This window comes from Castor canadensis, chromosome 1 (genome assembly GCF_047511655.1).
Source record: "Castor canadensis chromosome 1, mCasCan1.hap1v2, whole genome shotgun sequence".
Lineage (NCBI taxonomy): Eukaryota > Metazoa > Chordata > Mammalia > Rodentia > Castoridae > Castor > Castor canadensis.
The window spans coordinates 206,323,384-206,349,213 of NC_133386.1; the positions used below are offsets into that span (position 1 = coordinate 206,323,384).

The 25,830-nt window shown below is 53.3% G+C and overlaps 1 protein-coding gene across 3 annotated transcripts in view; it reads right to left on the reverse strand.

Moving 5' to 3' along the window:
* Shank2 (SH3 and multiple ankyrin repeat domains 2) overlaps nt 1–25,830 on the reverse strand; it is a 505,735-nt gene that overhangs the window by 303,996 nt on the left and 175,909 nt on the right. For all 3 annotated transcript variants that reach the window (XM_074050929.1, XM_074050919.1, XM_074050915.1), the window contains 2 exons: nt 24,463–24,529; nt 23,506–23,676 (listed from right to left, as the gene is read on the reverse strand). In XM_074050929.1, coding sequence (XP_073907030.1) covers nt 23,506–23,676; nt 24,463–24,529 — 238 coding nt within the window. The remainder of the gene's footprint in view (nt 1–23,505; nt 23,677–24,462; nt 24,530–25,830) is intronic.

Consider the following 25,830-nt stretch of genomic DNA (forward strand, 5'->3'; position numbering starts at 1 on the left):
GCACATAGCAACTAACCTGGCCCTGCAGGACCCTCCTGTTCTCCCCTCCCTCTGCTGGCTGTACCCTCAGCAGGTGTCCACCTGCCTGTCCTAACGCTCTGGCAGCCACTGGCACTGAATTCCCGTGTCTTGAAGGTCCAAGGTGATTGCCGGTGTCTGGATTAGACAGGGACAGCTCAGGTCTACACCCTCCTGGCAAGACTTAGGCCCCAGCGTCCGGCCACACTTGAAGTCATTTGGTGGCCGACTGAAACTGGGAAGCCAGGTGCCTACACTTGCATTTGGAGTGAATGGGTAGAATTCTTTGGAGGGACCAAGAGCCAAGAAGAGGGGAGTCAAGACCCCAGATCTGCTCCTCCCAGATAACTGGAATTCTGGATGTCCCCTAGAGCGAGGCCTGAGGAAGGAGGGAGCAGTGACACGGGGACCCTTCAGGACCACATGTGTGCCTACAGGGAAGTCTCTGGGTTCTCCCGTGTTGACATCCAGGAAGTCGGGAGAACAGTGTGTGCCAGTGTTGGTAACTCAGCACCAAGGGTTGGCGTGGTCTGTGCTCAGGATCCAAGGGCAGCAATCCACAAGGAGCGAGGAGAGGGTTAGGGAGCCTGGCCTGGAACGATCCCCAGCAGTTCCTGAAGCGGGCTCACACAGCGAGCCAACACAGGGACATTTCAGAGGCTCTAAAGGGCCACTTTTGCCCAAGTTTTCCTGTGTCTACCTGGCAAATTCCACATTGTCTTCTGAAGGAGCCCAATAGCTAGTGGCTGCACAAAGGGCAAAGTCCCCCAAACAAGAGGGAGCTCCCAAGCCGTTCTTGCCCCTGCAGCAGTTTTGGACCAGTGAAAGGGCAGGGCTGCACCCTTCATCCCCACTCACCTCCACCCAACCTCCTCATTCATGGGGTTAAGCCAATTTCCTGGAGGCCAGCGTTGTGGCCTAGGCCCAACAGGACAAGCCATAGAGTTTAATCACAGAACCTGACTTTGGTTGGTGCAAAGGCCCTGTGGTCAATTAAGTTATTAATCCGTGCACAATGAAGTAATTAGCTGTAGCCAACTGACTGTTGAGTGGCCAGCCTGTAGCCAGTCAGATTGTTTTCTGGCCCTCACTGCCTTTCCACAGATGCCCCCAGATCACACCGTTGGTAACCTGCTCTGGTTCTGGAAGCTGCCAGGTTCTTTTTGCTTTGCTCAAATCAGCCTCTCCCTCCTGAGCCCACCAGCCACAACCAGGGGTCAGCATCCTTGACAACTGTGTTTTCTGAGAGTCACTCGCAGGTAGGGCGGCATGCTCCCTACCCGTCCTCCAGGCCAGGCAAAGATGCTCGAGGTCTGGGGACACCTGTGCTCCCAAAGCCACTCCATCAGCTCTGGCGGCTGGAAAGGCCCTTCCCAGGTTCTTAGAGACAGCTGCACCATGTTCGCACCTTGGACATAGTAGGGGCATCAGTAAGGGCCATTGCTGGCCCAGGGACAAGGCCCTGAGGGCGCAGAGCCCCAAAGACATCTCTAGGCAGGAGAGGGGAAGCCTACCAACAAGCCCCGCTCCCCCGCCCCATCCCAGTTTCCCCTAATTCCTCTCCATGGCTCAGAGACAGGACTGCAGCCACTGCTTGGGGACAGCCACGGGCAGCCCCGAGGATGGGATCAATCAGGTGCATTTAAAAGAACAGCAGGAGGACAGAAGTGTTCCCTGCTCAGACAACCTTGTTTGGTGTCTCCAGAGAGGAAGCCATTGGGGAGCAGGCAGGGGGTGGGGAGGGAGCTGGTGCAGGGCTCTCGCTCCCAAGTCCTTGAAAGAATCCAGGCATTGCCAGGTCCCACTGCGGGGGACAAGAGCAGATCCTGGCAAGCGTGGTGTGGGGTGTAAGCCCAGTGGCCAGGACTGACAAGTCAGGGCTACCACGCCATCTCTGGCTATACACACCTTCCCAGGCCATTGACCTGTGACCAGGGGTGAGCCCAGCCACGTGGCCTTTGGAGCACAGAACCTATAGATTTGTACAGTGTGCACTGACTTCAGAGCCCCCTGACATCCACAAGTCACCCAACAAACGTCCTCCGTCAACATTTGCCCGGCAGCAAGAAGTCATTATTCTGGGACAATATTCCGCTGCCCTGACTTTTACTGCCTCCGACTCTAGCATTTCCAAAGGTGTTTTCAGCACTGAGCGCAACCGCCCCAGACCAGCGGTGGTGGCTCGGTGGCCCCACTGCTCCTGCACGGTGGCCACACTTCCTGCCAATCATTGCCGTCATGGCCTGACCATGTCTTTCTCACCGCTCAGTTCTGCCACCAGCTGCCACCTCCTCCAAAGTGATCAGCGTCTGTCCCTGGCACACAGTTTCATGGATGGTCAGCGGCCATGTATGATTACACGGATAATGCATGCTTGTCACCACAGTTGTCACAAAGGGCCTGAACTCCTTTACGTTTCACTGCATGACTGAAAACATGAATAGAGCTGGGCACGGTGGTCACACCTGTAATCCTAGCTACTTGGGAGGCTGAGATCAGGAGGATCTCTGTTTGAGGCCAGGCTGGGCAAATAGTTCTCAAGACCCCATTTCCAAAATAACCAGAGCAAAATGGACTGGAGGCATGGCTCAAGTGGTAAACAGTGACTGCTTTGCAAGATCGAAGCTCTGAGTTCAAACCCCAGTCCCACCAAAACAAAAAAGGCACAAAGAGGGGCGGCGCCACAAATTCCTTTCTCCGTGGAGGCTCCCACTTTCTCAATAGCTTGTCCCCTGACTCCTAGGTGAGGAAATGGCCCACCCTGAAATGGAGGCAGGTTGGGAGGAAAGACAGGACATAGACACCTGTGCACGAAGCTGGAGCTGTGTGCTCTGCTCCCACAGCCTACCTGGGACCACTCTGTGTGTCTGCTGTGTTAAGCCAGGCCAAGTTACGGAACTACCCATGCCTCAGTTTCTCCCTCTGAAAAGTGGGAATGACCCAGTGGTGGTGGCAGAGTGAGGACGACGATGTGAGTCCCCCTGCCACCACTGCCACTACATCCAGCTGAGTCACTAGAATGAGACCACTGATGCTTATTTGCTCCCATGATACCGCACAGAGAGGCTGGGCAACCTGTCCAAAGTCACACAGCCCACGAATGGCAGAGCTAAGGTGTAAACCAAAAGGCTAGCCTCTGGAGTCCATGCCCACAGCCTGTGCATCTTGCTGGGATGTGACCAGACCTGACACCATCAGTTAACACTCCCGAGCTGGGAGCCCATCTCCCCACCCAGGGAGCACATGGTAGGATGGCCTCGGCCAGCTTCCAGGTCAGCCCATCCAGACAAGGGATCAGAAAGGCAGAAAGCCTTGGGAACATGGGACCTCCTTCTTGTCGTCAGCACATCTGGTGCCCAAAGCTGCCCTGTTTTTGTCCAGGGCACCCATGGCCAGGGAGTGCTGGGGAGAGAGCCTGGCACCAGCAGAGGCCACATCCAGGGGAGCCCTGAGTGTGGGGGACTGAATTGTGTCCCCCCACTGAAATTCGGGCATGGAGGTGCTGACCTCCATTGACTCAGAACATGACCTTTTTGGAGACAATTAAAATGAGGTCCTCGGGTGAGTCCTAATCTAATCTGACCATGGCTCTTACAGGAAGAGGGTGACGAGGACACAGACATGTGGAGGACGACCAGTGAGGACACAGGGAGAAGATGTGGTCTGCAGGCCATGGAGAAGGCCTCAGGAGGAGCCAGGCCTGTGACGCCCCAATCTTGGATTCCAGTCTCCAGGATGTCTTCTGTCGCAGCCCCCATCTGTGATGGTTTGTCCCGGTGGCAGGAGCCTGACTAATACACCACAGAGCTGTCCAGGGCCCCAGGCCCTCAGGACAGGGGACACACAGGATGCATCCACACATTATGAAACTTGTAAGGACTAAGATGCCACCTGTCCCTCGCCAGTCCCAAGTCAAGCTTGTGAGGAGCCAGCATCGAGATGTCGGGGCAAAGTAGTGTCCAGACAGCTGGCCTCTCCCCTCATGGGCCATGGCCCCACAGGCAGGCTTGGGACATGGAGCTCCTGATGGGGCCCAGTGGCCTGCTGCCCTTTGCCTGGGACTGGAAAACGGTTCTAGGGAGGCTTCCCGAGACAGGTGCCCCGGGCTCAGGGAGCGCCATGTGACGCCAGCATGTCACCATCAGACCTGTCTTCTGTGGGACATGGGGTCCACAGGGAGTCACAATGGGAAAGATGGGATGCTGTCATCACTGAAGACACTCGCCACCGAGTGGGTCACTGCAGGGTCTGCACAGAGGTCCTAAAGTATCTGCCTACCGTCCCTCTTCCTGAAGCACCCAGACTCCACCTTCCCACATACCTGGAGGTCCTCAACAGTGTCCCTTCAAATTTGTCTTTCCAGAACCTAGGAGTGGGGCCTTAAGGGGCAGTAAGGCCACCACAGAGCTGCAGACATGGGGGTGGGGTTAAGATGAGGCCACTCTGGACGGGGTAGCTCTGTATTCTCATATGGAGAGGGCAGCAGTAGAGTCTGTGTGTGGGGAGCTCGATCCAGCAGTGGGGTGCTCCACTCGTGGGAATAAGGGGAAGAAACCAGGGGCAAGACCCACCACTCTGCCACTTGGAGAAGCAAACATGCCAGCACCTTCCAGCAGGACTGAAAGCAGGCCAAGGGGAAATGGAGGACTGGTCCTAAGTGGGTGGGGAGGGGACAGGTGATGGTGAGGCCAGGGAAGCCCTAGAGAGGTTTGGGGTTTTAGTTTTTGTTCTATAACCTGGGTTATGCATTATTACCCTGTTTTCTGTTCCTATAATGAAATATCCAAGTCTCAGTACTTTATGAAGGAAAGAGGTTTATTTAGCATGGTTTTGGAGGATGAAAGACCAGGTACCATGACACTGGCTCTGGTGAGGTCCCCTGGGCTGTACCATATGACAGATAGCATCATGGTGGGGAAGACAGGGAGAGGGAGAGGTCAAAGCACAAGACAGACAGAAGCAGAGGGATGAGGAAGGGGCAGGCCTGCACTTTTGGGATGATGGGGTCCCAGGAAAATTCCCTTAATCCTCTCTAAGAACAGCCCCCCAGTGACCTTCTAGACCCTGCCTCTTAAAGGTCCCACCACGCTGGGGGCCACAGGGCACCTGACCCAGGATGGCTCTCTCCCCATCCTGGAGGCTGGAAGGAGGCAGGTGGTTCCTGGGGGCGGAGGGGGTCTGTCCTAGGCCTCTCTCCAGTGCTTAGCGTTCCCCACTCTCTGCCTGCATCTCCACTGACCTCCCTGTGACTGTGTCTGCATCGAAACTCCCATGTCCAGAAGGTCCTGTAGGGTTAGGGTCCATCCTAACAACTGCACCTTAGCCCAATTGCTTCTGTAAAGAACCAGCTTCCAAAGAAAGGTCACATTCTGGGGAGCTGGTCACAGACTGCAACACCTCAGCTTTGGGGACACCATCAACCCCTAACCGATGGCAGCTGAGATTCTGGGCTCTGGCCCAGCTGAGTAGATGGGTCCTGCTGCAGGTGGCCAGAGATTCTGAGGCTCTATGCAGAGGACAGGAGGGCTCTGCAAGCCACAAGCACCCAAGAAGCCAAGTGGAACAAAAGAGAAACAATGGCAAGACCTTGGGAGCCATACCCCACTGAAGGGACATGCCTGTCAGACCCTTCTGTGTCCCACAGAGGCTGTGGGTCCCTGCAGGGGTCTGTGTGGGGACCCTGTGAATTCCCCAAAAATCTTCTGAGCAAGTAGGCAGGGGAAGAAAGGGGCCTGAGGTGGAGAGGTTGTTACACTGTGAGTGTCACCATCTTCCCCGTCCTCTGGGGGGCTGGGGGGTCTCCATGAATTATTTGGAACTCCCAAGAGTCCATGTTGGAAGTCAGTGAGGCCAGACATACTTGCCACTCGCTCCTGGGCCCTGAGCACAAGTGGGGACTGAGGACGGGCAGCTGGCAGAGCACCCGAGGCCCTGTGTGAACTCCACTGAGAGGGTCTTTGAAAGTGCCTGTGATTTCTCTTCATGTTGAAGGCAAACAGCAACACACCCACCCCATAACGCCTCTTGAAGGAGCCTCTGAACTGCCCAGGGTGAGAACTTTTTGGGTCAATCAACAAATCCTGACCCACGGCTCAGAGGCGTCTCGGTATTTGTGCATTGCCTGGTTCCATGCCAGTAACGTGCATCTGTACCTTGCTGTTACACGGATGGCGGCCTGGACAGCTGCCATCGCCAGTCACGTGAGGAGGCCCGCAGGGGATGGATGAATGATCACACTAAGTAGGATAAGTAAAGATTAAAAATAACCACAAACTGGTTCAGGCCAAGGCGAACAGTGAGTTATGGGGAAAACTTCCACTCTCAGGTCTTGCTTCAGATAGGATGGACAGAGCCTCTGTCCCTCTGACAGCTGTCACACTGCCTGGGGCTCAGCCCATGCACACGTGCACGTGAGTGTGTGCATGTGGACGGGGACGGGGACGGAGGGCAGTCAAATTTGCAGAGAGCCAGGGTGTAAAAGGAGACACGTGCAGAGCAAAGGTAAATAGGGCAGCTGCAAGGTGACAAGGGATAGGATCCCTCCCTGGTAGCGTGTGGTGGCCATGGTCGGGGGGCAGAAGTATTAGTCTGTTTCCTATTGCTGAAACGAAATGTCCAAGGCTAGGTAATTTCATAAAGACAAGGGGTGACCTGAGCTCAGGGTCCGAGTTCAAGGGCATGACACCAGCATTGGCTCAGCTCTGGTGAAGGGATCAAGGGGGGCAGGGGGCAGTAAGGACTTCCCATCAGGCCCCATGTCTCTCGCCATGCTAGGGACAAAGTTCCCAACACAGGCTCCCTTGTGGACATTCAAACAACATCTGACCATGGCAGTGAAAATGTGCAGAGTGGCTGGACAGAGGGAAGAGACCCCTGCCCAGTCAGAGCCACCCTCCATGAGTCATGAGGTCCCAAGACTACATTCATTCCAGCTCTCTGGTGTGTCATCTCCATGTCCTGGACACCTACTGATCCCCTTTCACTTCCATGTCAGCCAGTTAAGTGATTTGTAAGGTTGGGTGTGGTGACTCATGCCTGTAACCCCTGTTACTCAGGAGACAAATATCAGGAGATTTGCAGACCAGGCAAAACCCCATTTCAACAAACAAGTCAGGCGTGGTGGTATATGCCTGTGATCCAAGCTATGAGGGAGGCTGTAAGTAGGAGGACTGTGATCTGAGGCCGGTATGGGCAAAATCATGACAGCCTATCTATCTGAAAAATAAGTAAAGCAAAAAGGCACCTTACAGGGCATGGCTCAAGTGGTAGAGCACCTGGAAAAACTCAGTTCCTTGGGGCAGGAACAGCACTTCCCTCTCCACACGTTCACAAACTCCCACCCCAGCCCAAACGTGGAAACGCTAACGGTGGTCCCAGGCACCTACGGAAGGGGAGTGGGGAGGACGAAGCCATGCCCACCCTGTACCACTGCTGTGCTGGATGGTGGCCCCACGGGGCGGACGCCTGCAGCCTGGCGTAGTTTACAGGGTGATGGTTATGGTTTCCCAAAACAAAGAGCCGTTGCCACAGCAACCGTGGCACCCAGAACTCAGGACTATTCTGAGACATTAAACAATAAGTTTGCTTTTCAAATGAATTGGATAGGATTTGCCTCAAATGTGTTAGCATTCTCTCAAAATCCCAGAAGCAGGGGAGGAGGGAGGTACAGGGCACCGAGGCGTGGGTCGCTCTCAGTCTGTTCCTGAGACAAGAGGACATGAGGACCAGGATGCTTTTTTTTTTTTTTAAAATCATTATTATCATCATTAGTACACAGTTAAACAAAATGACGTTACTGATCTGATAATTATGAAAGCAAATAGGTATATCATCAAACCTTATCAAAAATTCCACTTGATAAAAACAGACATGTAGCCAAAAAAATACCAAAAACAAAAAAAATCCCACCAGAAATCATTAGGTAACTATCAAGTTAAAAAAGGTAGAAAAAGACTCATATTTAAGAGAAAATAAGCTGGAGTGTCTACATTTGGAAAAACTTTTATGGTACAATTTGGTAATCCATTTAAATGGGTTTTGATCACCCACCGCACTTGGATAAGTGAAGTGAGAAGGCAAAAATGGCAGAGTTGAGGCTGGAAGCAGACAGCATCTCTGACCGTCAGTCATGGGTCGGGGCAGGCAGAAGGCACCCAACATCCTTAGGGGGGTGGCCAGGGGAAGAGATGTGGGTGCCCTGGCCCAGGAGGTCCCTCTTCTTCAGGGTCATTGCAAAGACAGTCCACAGTGACCACTACATCCCACCTTTGCACCGTGTGGAGAAGCGAGCGTGGTCACTCGCCCACAGCCACCCCCTACTTTCCTGGTTCCCCCAAACTCTTTGCAAGCTCATGAGCGACTGCTGTTTAGGACTGTCCCATGGGTTGGGACTCCCGGCAGTGATGCCAATAAGAAGACAAAATAGCTTTTGTTCCCAGCTCTGACACCTGTCCCCTGCATGCTGGGGCAATTCCCCCACTGCAGGTGTAAGATGGTCAGTGACATGAATACAAGTGACCACGAAGGGGCAGGCTGAGGGGCAGGGCTCCACCACAAAGCAGGTCTTTGAAAGAAATAAAAATCGTACAGATGCACCTTGGATTCTGATGGGCTGGAGACCCAGTAAACCCACTGAAAGTGAAAAATTCCCTGAGGGTAGGGGAACAGCACTTCCTAGCATGAGGGAAGCCCTGGGGTCCGTCCCTGGCACTTGACCAGGCAGTTTACACGTGTGACCTCATTTCCAACCACAGGTGTCCCCTGCATGGCCAACGCTTAGGGCAGTTCACGCCTGACAACCCCTCCTCCACGTGGCAAGGGAATTTTCCGTGATGGTGATGCAATAGCAATGACTTCCTTGCTTCCTGTGTTTGTTTTAAAGCAAATCATTGTAAAAGAATAAATGTCAATGTTAAAGGTATCTCACTGCACTGCAATAAAACAGTTCACGTAAGGATGAAATTTCCATTTACTGAAAACATTACAGTTTGCCCTGGCTGCTGGTTTGCATTTTAAACCTGAACGAGAACTCCATGGGGACCGAGGGTGGCAGCATTGCAGAGGGGAAGCTCGCTGGTCTGCACCGGTTGAAATCTACCTTGTCACACAGGAGCATGGAAGAGCGTGTCAAGGGCCAGTTCAGGTGATTCTGGACCTCCGGGGGCTATAGCCCAGCCTATGTGTGCCCAAGGGTCACCATAGCACTACAGTCACACATCACCTAACGATGGGACACATCTAAGAGGCCCAAACAACCTTCAATGGGTCAGCCCATCACTTGAGGTGGCTCTTTGCTGTTATTGTCGTACTGGGCTTTGAACTCAGGGCCTTGCACTTGCTAGGGAGATGTTCTACCGCTTGAGCCACTCCACCAGCCTTTTTTGCTTTATTTTGTTTTTTAGATAGGTCTCAGGCTGACCTCAGACTGCAATCCTCCTAATCTCTGCCTTCCAGGTAGCTGGAATTACAGGCATGCACCACTATGTCCATTTCAATGTGGTCTCTGGATGCAGAAATCAGGCATATTACTTTAAAGTACTTAATACCGTGACAACCTGAGAATTACACATTGTACTTTTAGACGAGTGACACTGCAACAGGCCTGTCTACACCACAAATAGGTAGAGGAACTCATTGTGATAAACCCAGTGACAGTTCTGTCACTAGGAGTGACACCAGCAGGAGTTTCCCAACTCCTTTATCACCTTAATAACTTTATTTGTAGTTGACAAATACTGTATGAAAACTCAACAGCAACACTATACAGCTGCTTAGAACTTGGAACACTTGCAGGATGGGGTATTTGGTCACCAGGGATATTTGAAGTTGGGGGGGTGACAATGATGCTAAGAGACCACCTGCTCCTACTGCCTGGCCCTGGGCTAGCAGTTCTGTCCCCCTGCCCTCGGAGAGACTCTGGTCCAGCAGCACGAGGGGCCACAGTAACTGCTGTGCATTTGCTCAAGACAGCAGGCGGTGGTGCCTCTCAGGAATTATAGGATTTAAGGCAGAACATAAGGGAACTACCTCACAGCACAGAACTCCACCCTCTGTGACCGAGGACACAGTGACACAGTACGGTCTTGTGAAACTCCAAGCGACACTGCTGAAATTGTAGCCAGATGAGCGGGGTGTAAGCGTGCGAGGCAGGCACCCCTCTCGGTGGCCACAAACACAGCCATTCCAGTGCCCTGGGGCCGGGACTGCCTCGGCCTGGTGGAGCAGGGGATGTGACACAGTATGTACACACATGGAAGTGACATAAAGAAACCCCTCACTTTGCATAATTAATATACACTAATTTTTAAAAAGGAGTACTTTAGCCCAGCTTCATTCTGCAGTGAGAGCACAGCTGCCTGGCAGTGAGCCAGACGCATGCAGACGGAGCTTCGTGGAGAACACGAACTGCGGGCTGGATGACCACGACATTTCCAAGACCAGTTCCTGACCAAGCCCAGGTCCAACACTAGACCATGCCTCTCCATGTGGCCTCAACCTCCCCTCCAAACTTGAGGGAGCAAATTCAGAGCAAAGAGATAGGCACTGTGTGTAAGCTCCCACCCCCTTGTCGCTTTGGAGCAACTTACCCTAATGATAAATTGATGCTCAGGAAATCACAGGAAGCCATGTCCCATGTCCCACCACTGGAACCGAGGTCCCTCCCACAGTCTGCATGATGCCCTGAGTCCACCTCCCACACTTGTGATCTCACCCATGGAGGGTAGCGCTTGACCATGGTGACCTTCACGGGGTGGGGGGGGGGGTCTTGAGCAGCGGCCAGCAGAAGATCCTATGATAGATATGTTCCGTGGCTTTGGGGGGAGAGGTGGACCTCCCTTGATCTCTCGGGAGGACCCTTCCACACTCCGGGGCTGCCCAGGGCTGGCACAGCTTCCCACCCCCTGGCTCCTAGGAGCTCTGCGCATGGTGCTGAAGAAACGAGGATAGAATGAAGCCGGTATGTAGAAGGTTCCTGATTCCAGGGCCAGCAGTGGCCTCAGTGCCACTCCAGCTGAACTGTGCCCCTCCAGGTCACAAGACACCCTGTCTCTCTCTGCAGCCTGCTTCAGGAGAGCCTGGAAGATGGCCCAGGGTCCTGGTCCAGGCAGAGGAAAATATTTAGGGGTCTATTTATCATCCTTTCCTAAAGCTGCCCCACCTCAGGAACCTTCTTGTCAGGATAGCCTGTGTTGGCAATGGCCCTGGGGACAAGAGTATGGTCACAAGCCCATCTTGTGCCTGGACCTGGATGACTCAGAACCCAGGACCCAGCAGAGCCAGGGCAAGGATAGCTCTTCTCTGATTCTTTTCTGACAGCTGCTGTGGCCTCCCCAGCCCTCTAGCTCAGCTGAAATCAGCCCCACCAGGTGCTCACGTGTCTGAATCCCTCCTCTCACGCTTATTAGACAGAATTAGAAACATGGTCTCTGTTACATTTAATTCTCACTCCCATCTTCCAATCCATCAGCCCCTTTGGTGAGGCTCAAATACCTGCAATCCCGCAGCGAGCTTCCAAAAAGAACTCTCAATTCTCCCTGTTTGCATTTGGGCTCAACTCTAACCAAAGGGGAATCCAAACACAGCCGTGGCAGAAGCGGGATCAGCACAGAGGCTGCTGAGGCTGGCAGGCCTGTGGCTGCTCCAAGATCACCTGGATAATTCTAGATTGGAACTCATGTCCTTCGGGTCCTGGGTCTAAACTCCCCCCCCCCTTTTTTTTTCAGCTCCACTACCCATGAGCCTTTGCAGAGTAAGGAAAACTAAGATTTCCTGGCTAATCCACTGTCCATGCTGCATTGTGGCAGGAAAGTCCAGAAGATCCAGAGTTGAGTGCTTTTCCCCAAAAGCTACTCAGGTTCCACCTGGCTGGCCAAGGACTGTGGGTCCTTACAGCAGGACACAAGGAGGGACCCTTTCTCCTGGTACTGGTAAAATCAGGGCCTCTTTGGGGGTACCGCAGTTGGTCCAGGCCTGGAGAGTGAGGAGATCAGCAGGGAAGGTCACAGTGAGGGGTCAGGACAGAGCAGAGCCCACAAAGACACTGGACTCTCCAAGGAGGGGGTCAGGAACCAAGCCTGGGCTTATGAACTTACCACCCACTGATAACTGGGGCCTGGCTTCCACCTGCTCTGCCCATCACTTGACAATCACCTGCCCTCCAGCTCTTCAGCACAAAACCAGAATCTGGTCCCTGGTGTCCCCCTCTAGCCCAGGGATAAGCTGGGCACCCAGTTTCTGTGAAATAACTACAGTCAGCCCACCTCATTCAAAGATTTTTTACACGTGGGTTTTGACCAAGCCCTGTCCAAAACATAATAAATTAAAAAATCAAAAGAAGTTTCAAAACCAAAAGTTTTTAATTCCCCCACACACGTTATGCAGCTTAGAGGATGCTGGGAAGCTCTCGGTCAGGCCTGGCTTATTGCCAATTGTGCTAAAATCGTGTGATCTGCTGTTCTGAATTTTGTGACAATCTGCCTCTCAAAAAGCAACTGGTGCCCCCAAAAGCAAAGTAAAAGTGAGTGTTTAGAAGGCTTAGAAGGGACATAAAGTGAAAAGAATTGAAATTTGTTGAAAGGTGGCCCATCTTTAGCAGAAGTTGGGCGGTGTTACGGGAAAAAAGAATCTAGCACCTGCAGTACATCATTGAACTCTGTGCAGTTTTACCTCAACAGTGGGCTCCTTGGAGCCGTATGCTGGTGAAACCAGAGTCAACTGTACCATAGTGAAAGAGAAAGAGGAGGTGCTGTCAACCAGGTGTGTGGGCTTGGCAGGCCTGGGCCAGGAAGGCCCTTGTGAGAGGTGGGGAGCAGGGCAGAGGAGCCCCAAGACCAGGGACAGATGGGGTAAGGGCCACAGCGGTGTGGGACCTGTGCAGAGGGGCTGAGGTGGGGAGGCCAGATGGGTAAGAGGTAGCCATGGAGATCAGGAGCTTCTGAGACAGGCCACTGGACAGGGGGCACATCCCCTCTGCAGGCCTGCAGGGTTTTGTTCTGGATCCTCCCTAGGGATTGCCCCATATGCTGGGATCCAGGATTTTGAGCCAGGGTGGAAAAATATGGCACTGGGTCCCACTAGCCTGTGTGGCCTCACAAGAGCCCCTGGCTCTCTTAATCACAGACTTCCACCCCCAGGATGGAGAGGACCAACCGGGCAGGGTCCCAAGCCACTTAGTGATGACCGGATAACTGGAAACTTCCTGGGCTACCACCAGTGCTTGGGCCAGGCGTGTTATCTCCAACAGGACCTCTGAAAGGGTTTGTGAGTCCAGGGCCCTGGACTCCCTCACACTCTGAGGCCTTATTTCACTAGGGTCACTACCTATTAACCCCCAAAGGACAGCGACTTCTGCAAACACTGATGTCATTCTACCACCTTTCACCATGAAGATTGGGGGTAAGGGTGGGGGACAAATCAGGAAGTTTTGGCCAGTTACCAGGGAGCCACGACTCTTCTCAGAGGAGTCCAACAGACTCCCACCCAGGGTTGGGGAATTGGGCCAGACAGCACTGAGGTCCAGCATGCCTTTAACTGCACGGGACCCTTTGCTGGTTGTAAACATAAGCCACTTGCAAGACATTTGAAAATGTCAGTGAACCCCCTCAGCCCTCCAGAGGGGTGTACTCAGGACCAGACTCAAGGAATGTCATTGACTTATTGCTGTCTAGTGGGACAACTTGGAAAAGAGGGGCAGGGGAGGAGGGGAAGAGAAGAGGAGACGGGAGGGACAGGAATGTGGCTCTGCGTCACTGGCACATCCTTGGTGCTCCTGAGTACCAGACAGCGAGAAGCCCTGCTCCCAAGCCTGCAGCCGGGCACTGGGACTCAGGCCAGCAGCCTAGGAGCCTGGGGTTCACGTGTTCCTCAGAGCAGCAGGGATACTGGTTCCTGGAGAGAACCAGAGAAAAATGCCATGAGTAAGCAGCCACGGGTCCTCCCACTGGAAGGGTCCCTGCCGAGGCTCTGAGACCCAAGCCAGTGACCTTGTCAGCAATAGAGACTGGCCAGGATCTGCGACAGTGGGGCAAGTGTAGCCACCTGTGCCATCTTGTGGGACTGGCCAGTGTCAGGGAGCACAGAAGGCTGAGCTGCTGCCTGACCCTCTAATAGGGAGGATGCATAGATGAGTGAGCCAAGGTGGGGAAATTCCAGGTGAGCAGCCACCTGCTGGAGGACCCAGCTCCCAGGTGTGTGGGTGGGGCTTTGTGGAGGCCTGCAGGGTGACTGCAGGCTGAGGGGGGAGGACCTGGTTTCACAGCCCAGCTCTGACTCCATACTTCTGAGATTTAATGTCTCCTAACGCTGACTTCAGCTGAATGGCAGGCCTACAGGTTCTTCATTTGCGGATAATCCATGGTCAAAAGTCCAGCCCTTCAGCTAGGATACAAAGTCCTGGTTACTGCTGATACCCAGGCCTGGCCCAGGATCTCAACCAGGAGAACACCATAGAGCAGCAAGAACCCAGAACTTCTGGGGACAGGGCAGGGCCAAGAGAACAGGAGGCTGGGGAGGGAGAAGGAGGCCAGGCAGAACTCGGGGAGGAAGCACAGCAACGTGGTGGGGGCTGGAGAGTGTGGCAAACCCAGCCCCCTCAGGCCTGTGGGGACACCTAGGTGCCCCTCAGATCCCAGCCAGAGACAGGGCTCACAATGTCTGCAAGGCTGTGGACCAGCCTCAACCTGAGAGGAAGCTGGGTTGACAATAGGTGGACTGGGCTAAGGAGGGATAGGGAGGCCCAGGTGAACGGTGGGGAGGAAGGCATGACATGGGCAAGTACGGGAAGATCCTCAGCACCAGAAGCATGGAAGGGTGACTACATCGGTCTTGACCTCCGGGGTCTGCATCCATGTGCAGAGGGTCTGAGACAGGAGTTTAAGAACAAGGGGTCCTGTGGGATTACAGATCTAAGGACGGTGAGGACGGAGCTCTGAAAGGCGTCTGGGGTAGGAGCATCCTGGCTACATGCAGACTGCCCTGTGTGGGGTTTAAAGAACCCAGGAGACACTCACGCAGGCCTAAGACTTGCTTATCTGTGTGCGTGGCCTCCATCTGTATAAACACAGAACACTTTTGCACAATTTTCAGTTCCCTGGCATTTTCTAGGACACAGCCCATCATGTAAGTGAAAGAAAGCTCGTGTTTTGCTTGGTAGAGAAGTTTACCAAGAGGTGTTCGCCATGCTGGGAAACCCTGCTACTGCCAGCCGAGAGCTCTTGCCTCCCAGTGGCAGGAGGAGGAGGATCTCTGGAACAGATGGGAGCCATGGAGAAAGAACAAGCACCCAACAGGGCACAGAGTCTGTAGGGCAGGGGACCCTCTTACTCTGCATGGGTCACCCACCTCATCAAGTCCTTCCCATGCATTATCCCTCTACAAGACAGTTAGGATGACATGTTGATCTTTAAAAAAAAAAAAAAAAAAGAAACCCACACACGAGTAGGGTAGGTTACCTGTGAGTTATGGCAGGAGAGGTCACATAGTATTTGTTGTAAAAGGGGCTGCATCCTGATGTGGATGGGAACCCAGTGGGGAGCAGGATGCATCCTACTAAGGGTAGCTGTGCTGAGAATGTATGGTGAGGACAGGACACGATGACAGGCCCCTGGAGCTTCTGCACTAGTGTGGAGGACAGCATCTGAGGTGGCTCTCTTCCCTAGGGCCCAAATGCCCAGCGCCTGAAAGCAAAGGGCCCGGAAAGGCTCCACTTTCGCAAAGAGTTCAACCCGGGAGGACGCAAAGGCATGAATATGTCTGAACAGTGTGTGTGTATGGGGGGGAATCTGCTGCAGACGGGCTTCCCAGCCACCGCGCATGTCTGCTGCGGGGGGGCAGTGTGGTCAGGGACTCCATGGAGTCCCATGGGGAGTGACCACAGAAGGACACATCATGTCTGTTGCCTAGGTCCTCTCTTCAGCACCATTCTGTTTGTCTGAAGAGGGAACAGGCCATGGGGCAAGCTGGAGCTGGTGGAATGGACTCAGGAGGCACACAGGGGTGTGTGTGTGTGTGTGTACAGGTGGGGACAATGCAGACGAAGTACATGGAAACGCACACTGAACAGGAGGCCAAGGCCTGTGGCACTGCCATATCTGGCCATCTGGCCAGGACCATACCCACAGCACACCCCAGAACCCCATGTACACAGCACGGGACGGGTCCTCAGGAACTTACGCACGCAACGCAGGACGGGCCAAAGATGGCAAGTGGACTCCAAGTGGACATTTACTCCAGAATCAATGCTGGAAACTGGGCCACTGTAGAAACATCCCAACCTGACACCTTTGCCAAAAGGGGGTCACATGGATGGAGTCCCAGCATATCAACTACGCTTTACAATCCAGGAATAAAACTTCCGGGTGGATATCACAGGAGGAGAGGCAGGGGGAAGTAGAACCACAGCAACACACACAAGACCAACGGCTTCAGCAGACAGAGAAGAACACCAAGACCCCAGAGCGCAGACAAACAGCTGGATGTGGCCAGATAGAGCAATCTGCTCAGTGCAAGGGGTGGGTGGGCGTGCACGGGCACACAAACACACCCACACCCTGGAAACCACACGCAAACCAGGCCAGCTCAAACTTACATGGCGACCCAGCCCTCAAAGGAGGGCAGGAACAGGGTGGTCACGCAGATGGGTTATGGTGCTGGCCAGTCACTCATATCTGCTGAGAAGCTGTGCTGACGGTGGGGGACTTTATGTCCCCCCTCTCTCGGCCATTTGTTTTGAAAATATTCCTTGGGAATTGGGTCAATGGCTTGTGATTGCTACATGATTCTACGTAAAATACTATACCCACTTTCTCTGGAAAGGCTCGTAAAGGGGACTCAACAGTGGGGACCCAGTCCATTCAATCTAACTAAAGGAAATAGGTCAGAATCTGGGGTTTTCCTCAGGGTCTACTGACTTCTCTTGTGAACACAGAGGCTTAAGATTAGTACCCATGATTCATCAGAAGTAGCACATTTCACAGTCAAAACGCCAGGAAAACAGCAATCTCTCAGCTCAGAGCTAGTTTACCTCCCAGCAGGCGGTATCTCCTGAACAGGTATATTCCTAAAGAATCACTGCTCAAAATCAGCGTGGATGTTACACTCTCACTCGAGAAGCGTGTGCGTGCACACACACACACACACACACACACACAGCATTACATTAGGAAATCTGTTTGAAAACACCACCCTCTATCCATCATCTGTGCACATTGTCAGTGCAATGATACAGGCACTGGGTCTGGAAACCTAGCAACCGTATCCAAGTGCCCTTAGTCGGCTAAGCAGGCACCGAACTCACACAGCAACTCAATCGGCTTCATTTTAACAAACAACACCTCTTGCTTCTCTCTCCAAGGCTGCAGAAGGACAAGACGCAGGAAGACAAACCTTGTTCCGCCGAAGAAGAACAACCCATGTCATTTAATCCATCTGACAGTGCGTCTGCCCACAAAGCCAGGCAAAAACAAAAACAACAACGATTGTGAAAAATAGGTTATCCCAGTCCGAAGCTTATCAGCTTGTAACATACTTAATATATGCATGACTATTTCGGACACAGGCTCCCCAGCTCCCCACTAGCCTTGCTTTTAGGGACTGCCGTCCTAGGGAAGTCATCGGAAATGCTCTGTGGCAGAGGCTCGTCAAGCCAGCTCGGCTCATCCGCTCAGCCACAGCTAAACACTGGATGACACCCAGCAGGGATTAACTTTGCTATTCACGGTCACTCCCAAGCCACCTTCTTCGAGTTGGCGGATAAAATGAACCGACAGAGGTTACGTTTGACTTTTTTCTAAGAGGAAGGGGTTAAAAAAAAATCCAGCAGAGCATCAGACAGGAGCGACACACACACCGGCTGGCTTGGGCACGGGTGCCGTACCACAGGATGCAATCTCTCCTTGGAAGAGACGGGGCTGTGTCCACACAGCGTTCCGGATCCATTTCTGGATTCTGCAGATTGCCGAGTGCCCATTAATCACCCTGCTCTGGCCATGGTACTGTCATTCTCCCCAAAGTGCTCTGGCTTCCCAGCTGGGTGTTTAGATGTCTGCAAAACAAAAGCCCCTCACTCTGCAGCCAAGGCCACTGGATCTGTAAAAGGGACATTTTGCAGAAAATAATTTCATCTGTTAGCCACATAGAAAGTTGGGACAAGGTTTAGTGCTTTGGTTTACCCGCCTTGAAGTGTCAATGTTGACCCCTACTCCTAGTCAGGGGTCTGTCCACCACACCTATATTCAGATGACCGGGGCAGGGGTCCTACCTTCATTTCCTCAGAATTGAGAGTACCAACAGGTGAGAGTGTCCTGGCCCCCTTAACATCTGACAAACACTGGCAGCCTCCAGTTTAGGGACAGTCTTTGTCCTTCCCCAGGTCCCTTAAGAGGTGCTGTAGCTCATGGGTCAAGTCATGCAGAAGATCATAAGGTTGAAATGCAACCTCTGCTCCATCCCTCTCCACCACCCTCACCATAACTCCTGAGGTGATGAAAAGAGACAGATGGAATGAGGAGAGCACCTTGGAGCCCTCTGGGAATCACTGACACACCCTCACCTAGAGGCTAGGTGACACAGATCCTCATCTAGATACAGACAAAGTTAGTATCTCCCAAGGTCATGGGGCACACTGGGCAGAGGGCACCATGGCACAGAAACCAGAGTCAGGAAGCGATGTGGTCGCCTGTGGTCTCATACCTGTACCCAAGAGATAACTGATGCAAGGATAGGCAACAAGTGCCCCACACGTCCCACTTCCCCAGACACCTCCCCCACAGACACGGGCAATGTTCAAAGGCCTAGCACATCTCTCTCTGGCGGGTCCCTGATCTAGCAACATGTGTCCTGTCCCCTGACGCCCACTGTTGGCAGTGGTTTTATGCAGGAAGAGGCAGGGGTAGAGAAGGGTCCTGAACAGCACAGGAGAGGGATTGTTAAACATCCTTAACTGGCCCTGTTATGACGTGCTAGGAACAGTGGGGCAGGCAGACTTGGATACCACCAGCCCTGGAGGAGACAACAGTTTGGACAGACAGAAAGTGCCTCACGGTAGGTTTGAATCATGGTGGCATAAAGATAAAGATGTGTCTGAGCCCCAAACCATGGAACCTGTAAAGATGGCCTTATTTGAAAATGGGGTCCTTGCAGATATAATTAATTTAAGGGCCTCATAGGAGCACCTTGGATGCAGGCTAGATGGACGTCCTATAAGAGAAAGACAGAGGGAAAGCTGAGACAGGTGTGCAGAGGGGCAGGTCATGCAAAGACAGAGGCAGAGATTGGAGTGTTTGTAGCCCAAGAACACCAGGGACCATAGAGCCCTGGAGAGAGGCTGGAGAGAGGCCTGGAACAGACCCTTCCTGAAGCCTCCAGAAGGAACCCACCCTGCCTGCACCTTGATTTTGACCTTCTGAATTCCAGAGCTGTGAGAGAACACATTCCTGTTGTTTTAAGCCACCTGCTGGTGCCATTTGTTATGTGAGCCCATCCTCACATTCTGAACCAGCCTGTGGAGGACAGGATGCCCAGGGGTGCTCAGGGATGCCAGGTGGGTCCTGGGATGAGAGGGTGGAGCTGGTGTTCAGGTGCCCAGCATCAGGGCTGACAAAGGACCCTGAAAAGGTGGTTCTAGAACCCCCAGAACTTCCCAGGCAGACTCTGGGCATGGCTCTGGGCACCTGCATCCTATACAAGGTCCCAGGGACCTCAGATGTACCCCCAAGCCTGACCCGTGCTGTGAGGCATGGGGAGCCTCAAAGGTTCCCCATAGGTGAGGCAAGAACAGAGCTGGATCAGGAAAGGGAGCGAGAGGCTCTCTCTCCTGGGACAGATCCTGTCTCAGGATCAAGTGCAGCCCTTCGGAAAACTGGATGGGAGATGATGAAGCACCCCCCTCAAGACATGGGGGAAAGTCACAACAGTCAAAGAAGCAAAGTACGCAACAGACTATTTTCTGAGCAGTCACACCACATCTCTTATTAAATAGGGACTCATCAGCAGCTTATGCTGACTTGGAGGGGACAGAGGGGCTGCCATCCTTTAAAACCACTTCTAGGGCCTGGGGGCAGGGAGGTGACAAAGGGCCATCATCCACTGTGATCCCTACCTCCCAAAGAGACAGCAGATGTTTGAACAGCCCAGTCAGTACAGGGTCCTCCTGGGAGAAGGTGGTCAGTGATGAGTGCCATGGGAAGGGGGTGACCAAGCAGTTGGTGGTCTCTGAGTGTCCAGCCAGCTCAGGCCCCTGCTATTTCAGGACTCTGAGGATGCATACCAAAGAAGAGGGGGCGCCCCTCTGTTAGCACACAGAGGCTGCTTTTCCAGGAGGTGTGGGTGCCTGTCCAGTGGAAGGCACCTGGTGATGACCTTCCCTTCCCCTGGAGGGGACTCTAACTCCCCTCTGCCACTCTTCCACAGAGCAGGTACCAGGCTGCCTCCCCCTAACCTGGGAAGGTTCCTGATGACTGGGACAGGCCCTCACCCTAACCTCATAGGGCACTCCAAGAAGGAGCTTTCCTCATAGTGGGTGAGAAACATCAGGAAGGCCATTCCCCTTTGAAATGGTAAAACAAAACGTGATAGGGAAGCCAAAGAGGAATCCAGGCCCTGCAGAGAGAGCAATTGTCTCTGCAGGCAAGAACTTATTCTAGACCCTGGGTGAAGACAGGGGGCAGGACTGGTTCCATCTTAAACATGATCTGAATCCCAGATGGGGGATGAGCAAGTTGTCCTCTGTAGGTGAAAGGCCTCTGTGAGTTGCAGAGATGTCCCTGGGAACAATGGCCTGCACTGCTGTGGGCCAAGCCTTTATCTTCAATCCAATCAATTCTTAGATGACCTCTCTGCAGCCTCTGGGCTCCACCCCACTGTGGCCTGCTCCCCCACATCTTCCTGCAGCTGTGTCCTGTGTCCTCTGAGCATACGGGAGCTAGCCCAGGGCAGGACACTGCTGACATCTGGGAGCCCCGAGCCATGGAGCCTGAACAAGGAACCAGAGAGGAAGACTCTTAACTATAGTGATGGACAATTCTGCGGAGCCGTGTGGTTGAGCAGGCTCCCAGCTCTCCCCTTGGCCTGCCCTGTCCAGTCTGGATCCATGTGGACATACCGTGATGCCTGCAGCTCCCCGAAGGATGGAAGACGTCCCAGCTTCACCAGGAGGGAGTGGGACATGGTGGGTGGAAGACCTGCTCTCAAGGTAAGAGAAGTCAGATGAACTTGGGTCTGAGACCTGGTTTGCCCATTTGCTCCAGCATGAGGTTCTAAAAAGGCCTGAGCGTAAGGCTCCATGGGTGTCCTGCCCAGATCCTTGTCAGCATTCACTGACATGCGTATGTGCGCTGCTCAAACTCTGACCCTGTGGTCCCAAGGATGGTTTTCCTGGCACCCAGAAGGATGCCGCACAAGCAAGAACTTGGGCTGGCGGGGAAATGCATAACCTGCTTCTCCCTGTGGGGTGGGGGCTCTGCGCATGCCCTCTGCAGCCTCCCAGAGGTCTGAGCCTCAAGGCACGGTATCAACAGCTCACAGACACCTGTACTGGCATCTGCCAGTCCCTGGTCACTTTCCTGAGTGATCGCTGTCACCCCCGCAGTAAACCCTTCCCCTACAGCCCTGCCTTGGGGGAAGTCAGTCTCCAATACCACTCCGCCCCTCAGGTTCTTCCTCCAGGAGAGGGGTGGTGACCACATCAGATGCACAGGTGGTGAAGAATGAATGAAGACCACCCTGTGCAGGAACCTCTGGGCCACAGCATCCAGTGAGCACCTGTGGCTTCCATCCTGCTTATTCATTCACCCAGAAGCAGGGTAGCTCTTAGATGACGGCACAGACCCATGCATGTGAGTTAACAAGACCCACACGGGCTGTGGAGACAGACATCAGGGCCTCCCTGTCACTGCCCCACCTCGGACCCCACTGGTCATGAGGGATGATGCAGAGTGGGGTTGGCCAAAGGCAGAGAAGCAGCAGGTGGGTTCGATTCTGGGGGTTCAAGTAACATGGCTACAAATGGGAATCTTAGGACAGTGAGCTTCAACTGAGATGTGCGCTCATAGCCATGGCAGCCGCCTGTCCTGCCCCCTTGCCCAGGTCCCTGGACAGCTCACGTGGCAGAGGGTCTGCTTTGTTTTCAACTTCTTCACAGAGGCTGAAGGGACCCGTCTGTGAAGGGTACCTATGTTCCAAACTGTCCTTTTCTTTGAGATCGTGGGAAAGTCCCCAAAGCCAGTAACAACAGGCTCTGCTCCCCATGCCAGAGGATTATAAAAGCAAGCCCCCACATTGTCACTGTGGACTGGGGTGGTTCACAAAGGGAGAGGTCACACCTTAATGCCAGCACTGTGACATGGACACCACAGGCTGTGACTCCTCAGTAGAGACATTGTCTGTAATGCAAATAACCAATCAGAGTCGGTGAGTGGTGTTAAAATGCATTTATCCCCCTGCACATTTCTGCCTCTCAGGGTGTCACTTTTATAATAATTACATAAAGATTTCTACTTGTTTGCACCACAGATAGGAAAGCAGGGAATATCTCACCCAGAAGGGAAGGGACAAGTCAGTCACCTCCCAAGCTGGGTTGTGAAATCAAGATTGTGCCCTTGGTGGAGCTGCTCTGGTTTTGAGTAGTGGAGGTTAGAGGCTGGTCCCTCTACTTGAGAGAGAGAAGGAGGAGAGGCACTGTGACCTATAGGCCAGGCTCAGGATCAGAGTCCCAAGTCTCTGTGTTTCAGGCACAGTCAACTTAGGGAAGCTCTTCACTCCACCTGCGTGGCTGTGCAGGCCCACTCAGACCAGCAGTTATTTACCACAACAAGGGGAGCAGGAGCCCAGAGTGTGTTACACGGCAGGCAGCTCTGAGAGCTGTGGAATTCCTGGTATACATCCAGGGATGCTGTGAACAAAATTCTACAGTCGGGCGGGGGCCTCCCCTGGCATTTGCCGGAGTCCCTTCACCATGGTGGGTCCTGCTTCCTGCAGCCCTGACTTCCCAGAAGCTGGGATCGTCAGACCTTGAACCTAGCCCATTGCACTGTCCTGCTCTCTCAGGAGGTGGCAGGAAGCCAGTGTCGGGCATTCTACGAGCACAGTTCATTTTCAAAATCACTCCGCAGACATTAGCACATCCATCTCTATAATGTGCTCACCGTGGTGCTAATGCAGAGGCCTTGAGCTCAGAGCAATTAAGTGATTTGCCCTGGTTCACAGGAGGGATGCAGGAGTCAGCATCTGGGAGGCCAACACTCAGTGCTGGGTGCAAATGATGCAAGCCAAGTGTCGGGCTCTGCATTGTAAACAAATCCCCAGTGCAGGGCAATGCAAGGCACACATCTGACACGGCGAAGACATGAACACCAAACACATCCCCTCATCCCCAACCCCCAAGACAGGGCAAGGAGCACAGGTGATGAGAGCAGATACCATCCGGCTACTTCTCAAGGCCCCTGAGCCCCTCCCAGCCCCAGTGATGGCATGGCGCCATCTTGGAAAGCTCACCACTGTCGGTCCAATGGGACTGCTCCCCGCTGCAGGTCCTGTGGAAGCCCAGGGCTGGAGGGAACAGGCCAGTGGGCTCGTCCAAGGTGCAAGACTGGGCCCAGCCCACAGCTGGGCGACGGGAGCGGGGAGGAGCCCCAGAGACTGCCCTCCTGGTTGGCACAAGGGGCACTAAAAAGGGGATGGTTCCATCAGCATAGTTGTTGGGGAAGTGGAATGGAGGCAAGGAGAGAGCAGGGGGAAGACCCCATGGTTTTCCTCCCCCATGCCATCACCATCCCTCGCCTTCATGGAGGTGCCTGCACCTTCCAATAAGCACATCTAAATGAGCTGCAAATGTACCTAACTCACCAGCTCACTTGCAATGGCCACGTCCACTATTGGACACATCCTCTGCTGGGCACTTAGCAAACTTCCCTACCTAATTTCTTTACTGTTTTTGTAGGTTTATTCCAACTTTATTTTTTAGAGCAGTTTTGATTTTGCTCACAGCAAAATCGAGAGGAAGATACAGAGCTATCTTCCCCCCCCACCACATGCACAGTCTCCCCCGTGCCAACCTCTCCCAGCAGAGCTGCTGACCCCCAAGTCCACAGTTGACATTAGGGTTCACTCTTGGGGCTGAATGCTCTATGAGTTTGAACAAATGTCTAAAGAGATGTATCAGCTTTTATCAACCTTTGGGAAGTTGGGTGGGAAACCCTAGACACAATTTCCAACACGGGTTACACATGCTGCTTCTTACCCACCCAGACCCCACATTGCTGATGTTCCTGTGGACAGAAGGCTTGCGACAGGAACTGTCAGGAGAGGTGAAAGTGCTGTCCAGCGCGAGGGTCTCTGTGAAGTTTTGCTAACAGTGGGCTCTGCACCAATCTCAGGAGGATTTTAGAAAGTTGGAGAGCCCCTCCTGAGCCAAATGCTATCCAGCCATGGTTTCTCACCATGCCCACTCACCAATGTCGGTTTCCTTGTGGTTCTTGATATATTCTGCCAGTTCAAAGTTGCCTGCGATGATTGCCACCTGCAAAGCAGAAACCACACGTAGGTCAGTGTCAGCTGCAGAACAGCGGGTTTTTATAAACTTGACATCACCGAAGGCCAAACTCCATGGGGCTTCAAGCAGCAGCCACAACAATGGCCACTCGTATCGTCCCCAAACACAGCACGGCTTCTCCCAGAGCCCCTGGCTGTTTAGCATGACAAAGTTATCATTTCTACTATGGCCTGTGTGCGCCAGGGCTTCTGTCCAGAGGTTTTGAGGGACAGTATCCACAGCAGCAGCAAAGTCAGCCAGGCCAGAGCCTGGATCCCCACCGCCACACCACCACGGGCTGTGACCTGCATTCATTCCCAAAGGTCACTGTGCCCACTCGTGCCCGGCAGCCCCGCCTTTCTGGTTAGATCAAGCAAGTCTCCATAACTGTACAGAAAGGGAAACCTCAAAACAGTATTTAAAGCTCACCAAGGTTCTGCTCAGCATAAAACCTTCCACCCACAGCTGTGTGCACAGCTAGGTGGGTGGCATCAGAAACAAGACCTGGTATTTAAAGCAAAGACATCACACGATGCACGGCACACGGGAGCAGCCAGGTAGGCAAAAACAAGTGCCCTGGGGATGACTGGGAGCCTCAAAGAGAGGCCAGAACCAGGCCATATGCAAAGAGTTCACAGAGCCTGAGCAGAGACCTTGGCTCCAAGTCTGTGTGAGTGACGCCATCCCAGAGACAAACACATCTCCAGTAAGTTGACACCAGGTGGCAAGGTAGGTGGACCTTTGCCAGTCAGTTGGAGGGGTCAGGAGCAAAAGCCCAGGTTCTGTGAATAAGCACCCTCTGGTTTGCCGCATCTTAGAGTAAAGTGCTTGATTTTCTATGTGCACACATGCCACTCAGACGTTCCTTGACTTGGGGTGGGATTACACTGCAATAAACCCATCCCAAGCTGCTAAAAATATCCTAAATTGAGAAGTCATTGAGTGCCCCTAACCTGCTGGGTGTCACAGCTCAGCCACACAGCACACTGCAGTGCTGGTGACTCCCCGTCCTGACCGTGCCTCTGATCCGAAGAGACTGCCCAGTGCTGTAGGCGAGGACAGTACTGCACGCTGCAGCCCCAAGAAAAGGTCATTTTTTTTGTTTTTTGGTGGTACTGTGCTCTTGAGCCACCCACAGCCCTTTTACTCTTTTGTTATTTTTTGGATAGAGTCTCACGGCTGGCCTGGAGCATGGTCCTCCTACCTATGCCTCTTGTGTAGCTACAATGACAGGTGTTCACCACCATGCTGGCTCATTTGTTGAGACGGGGTCTCGCTAACTTTTTATC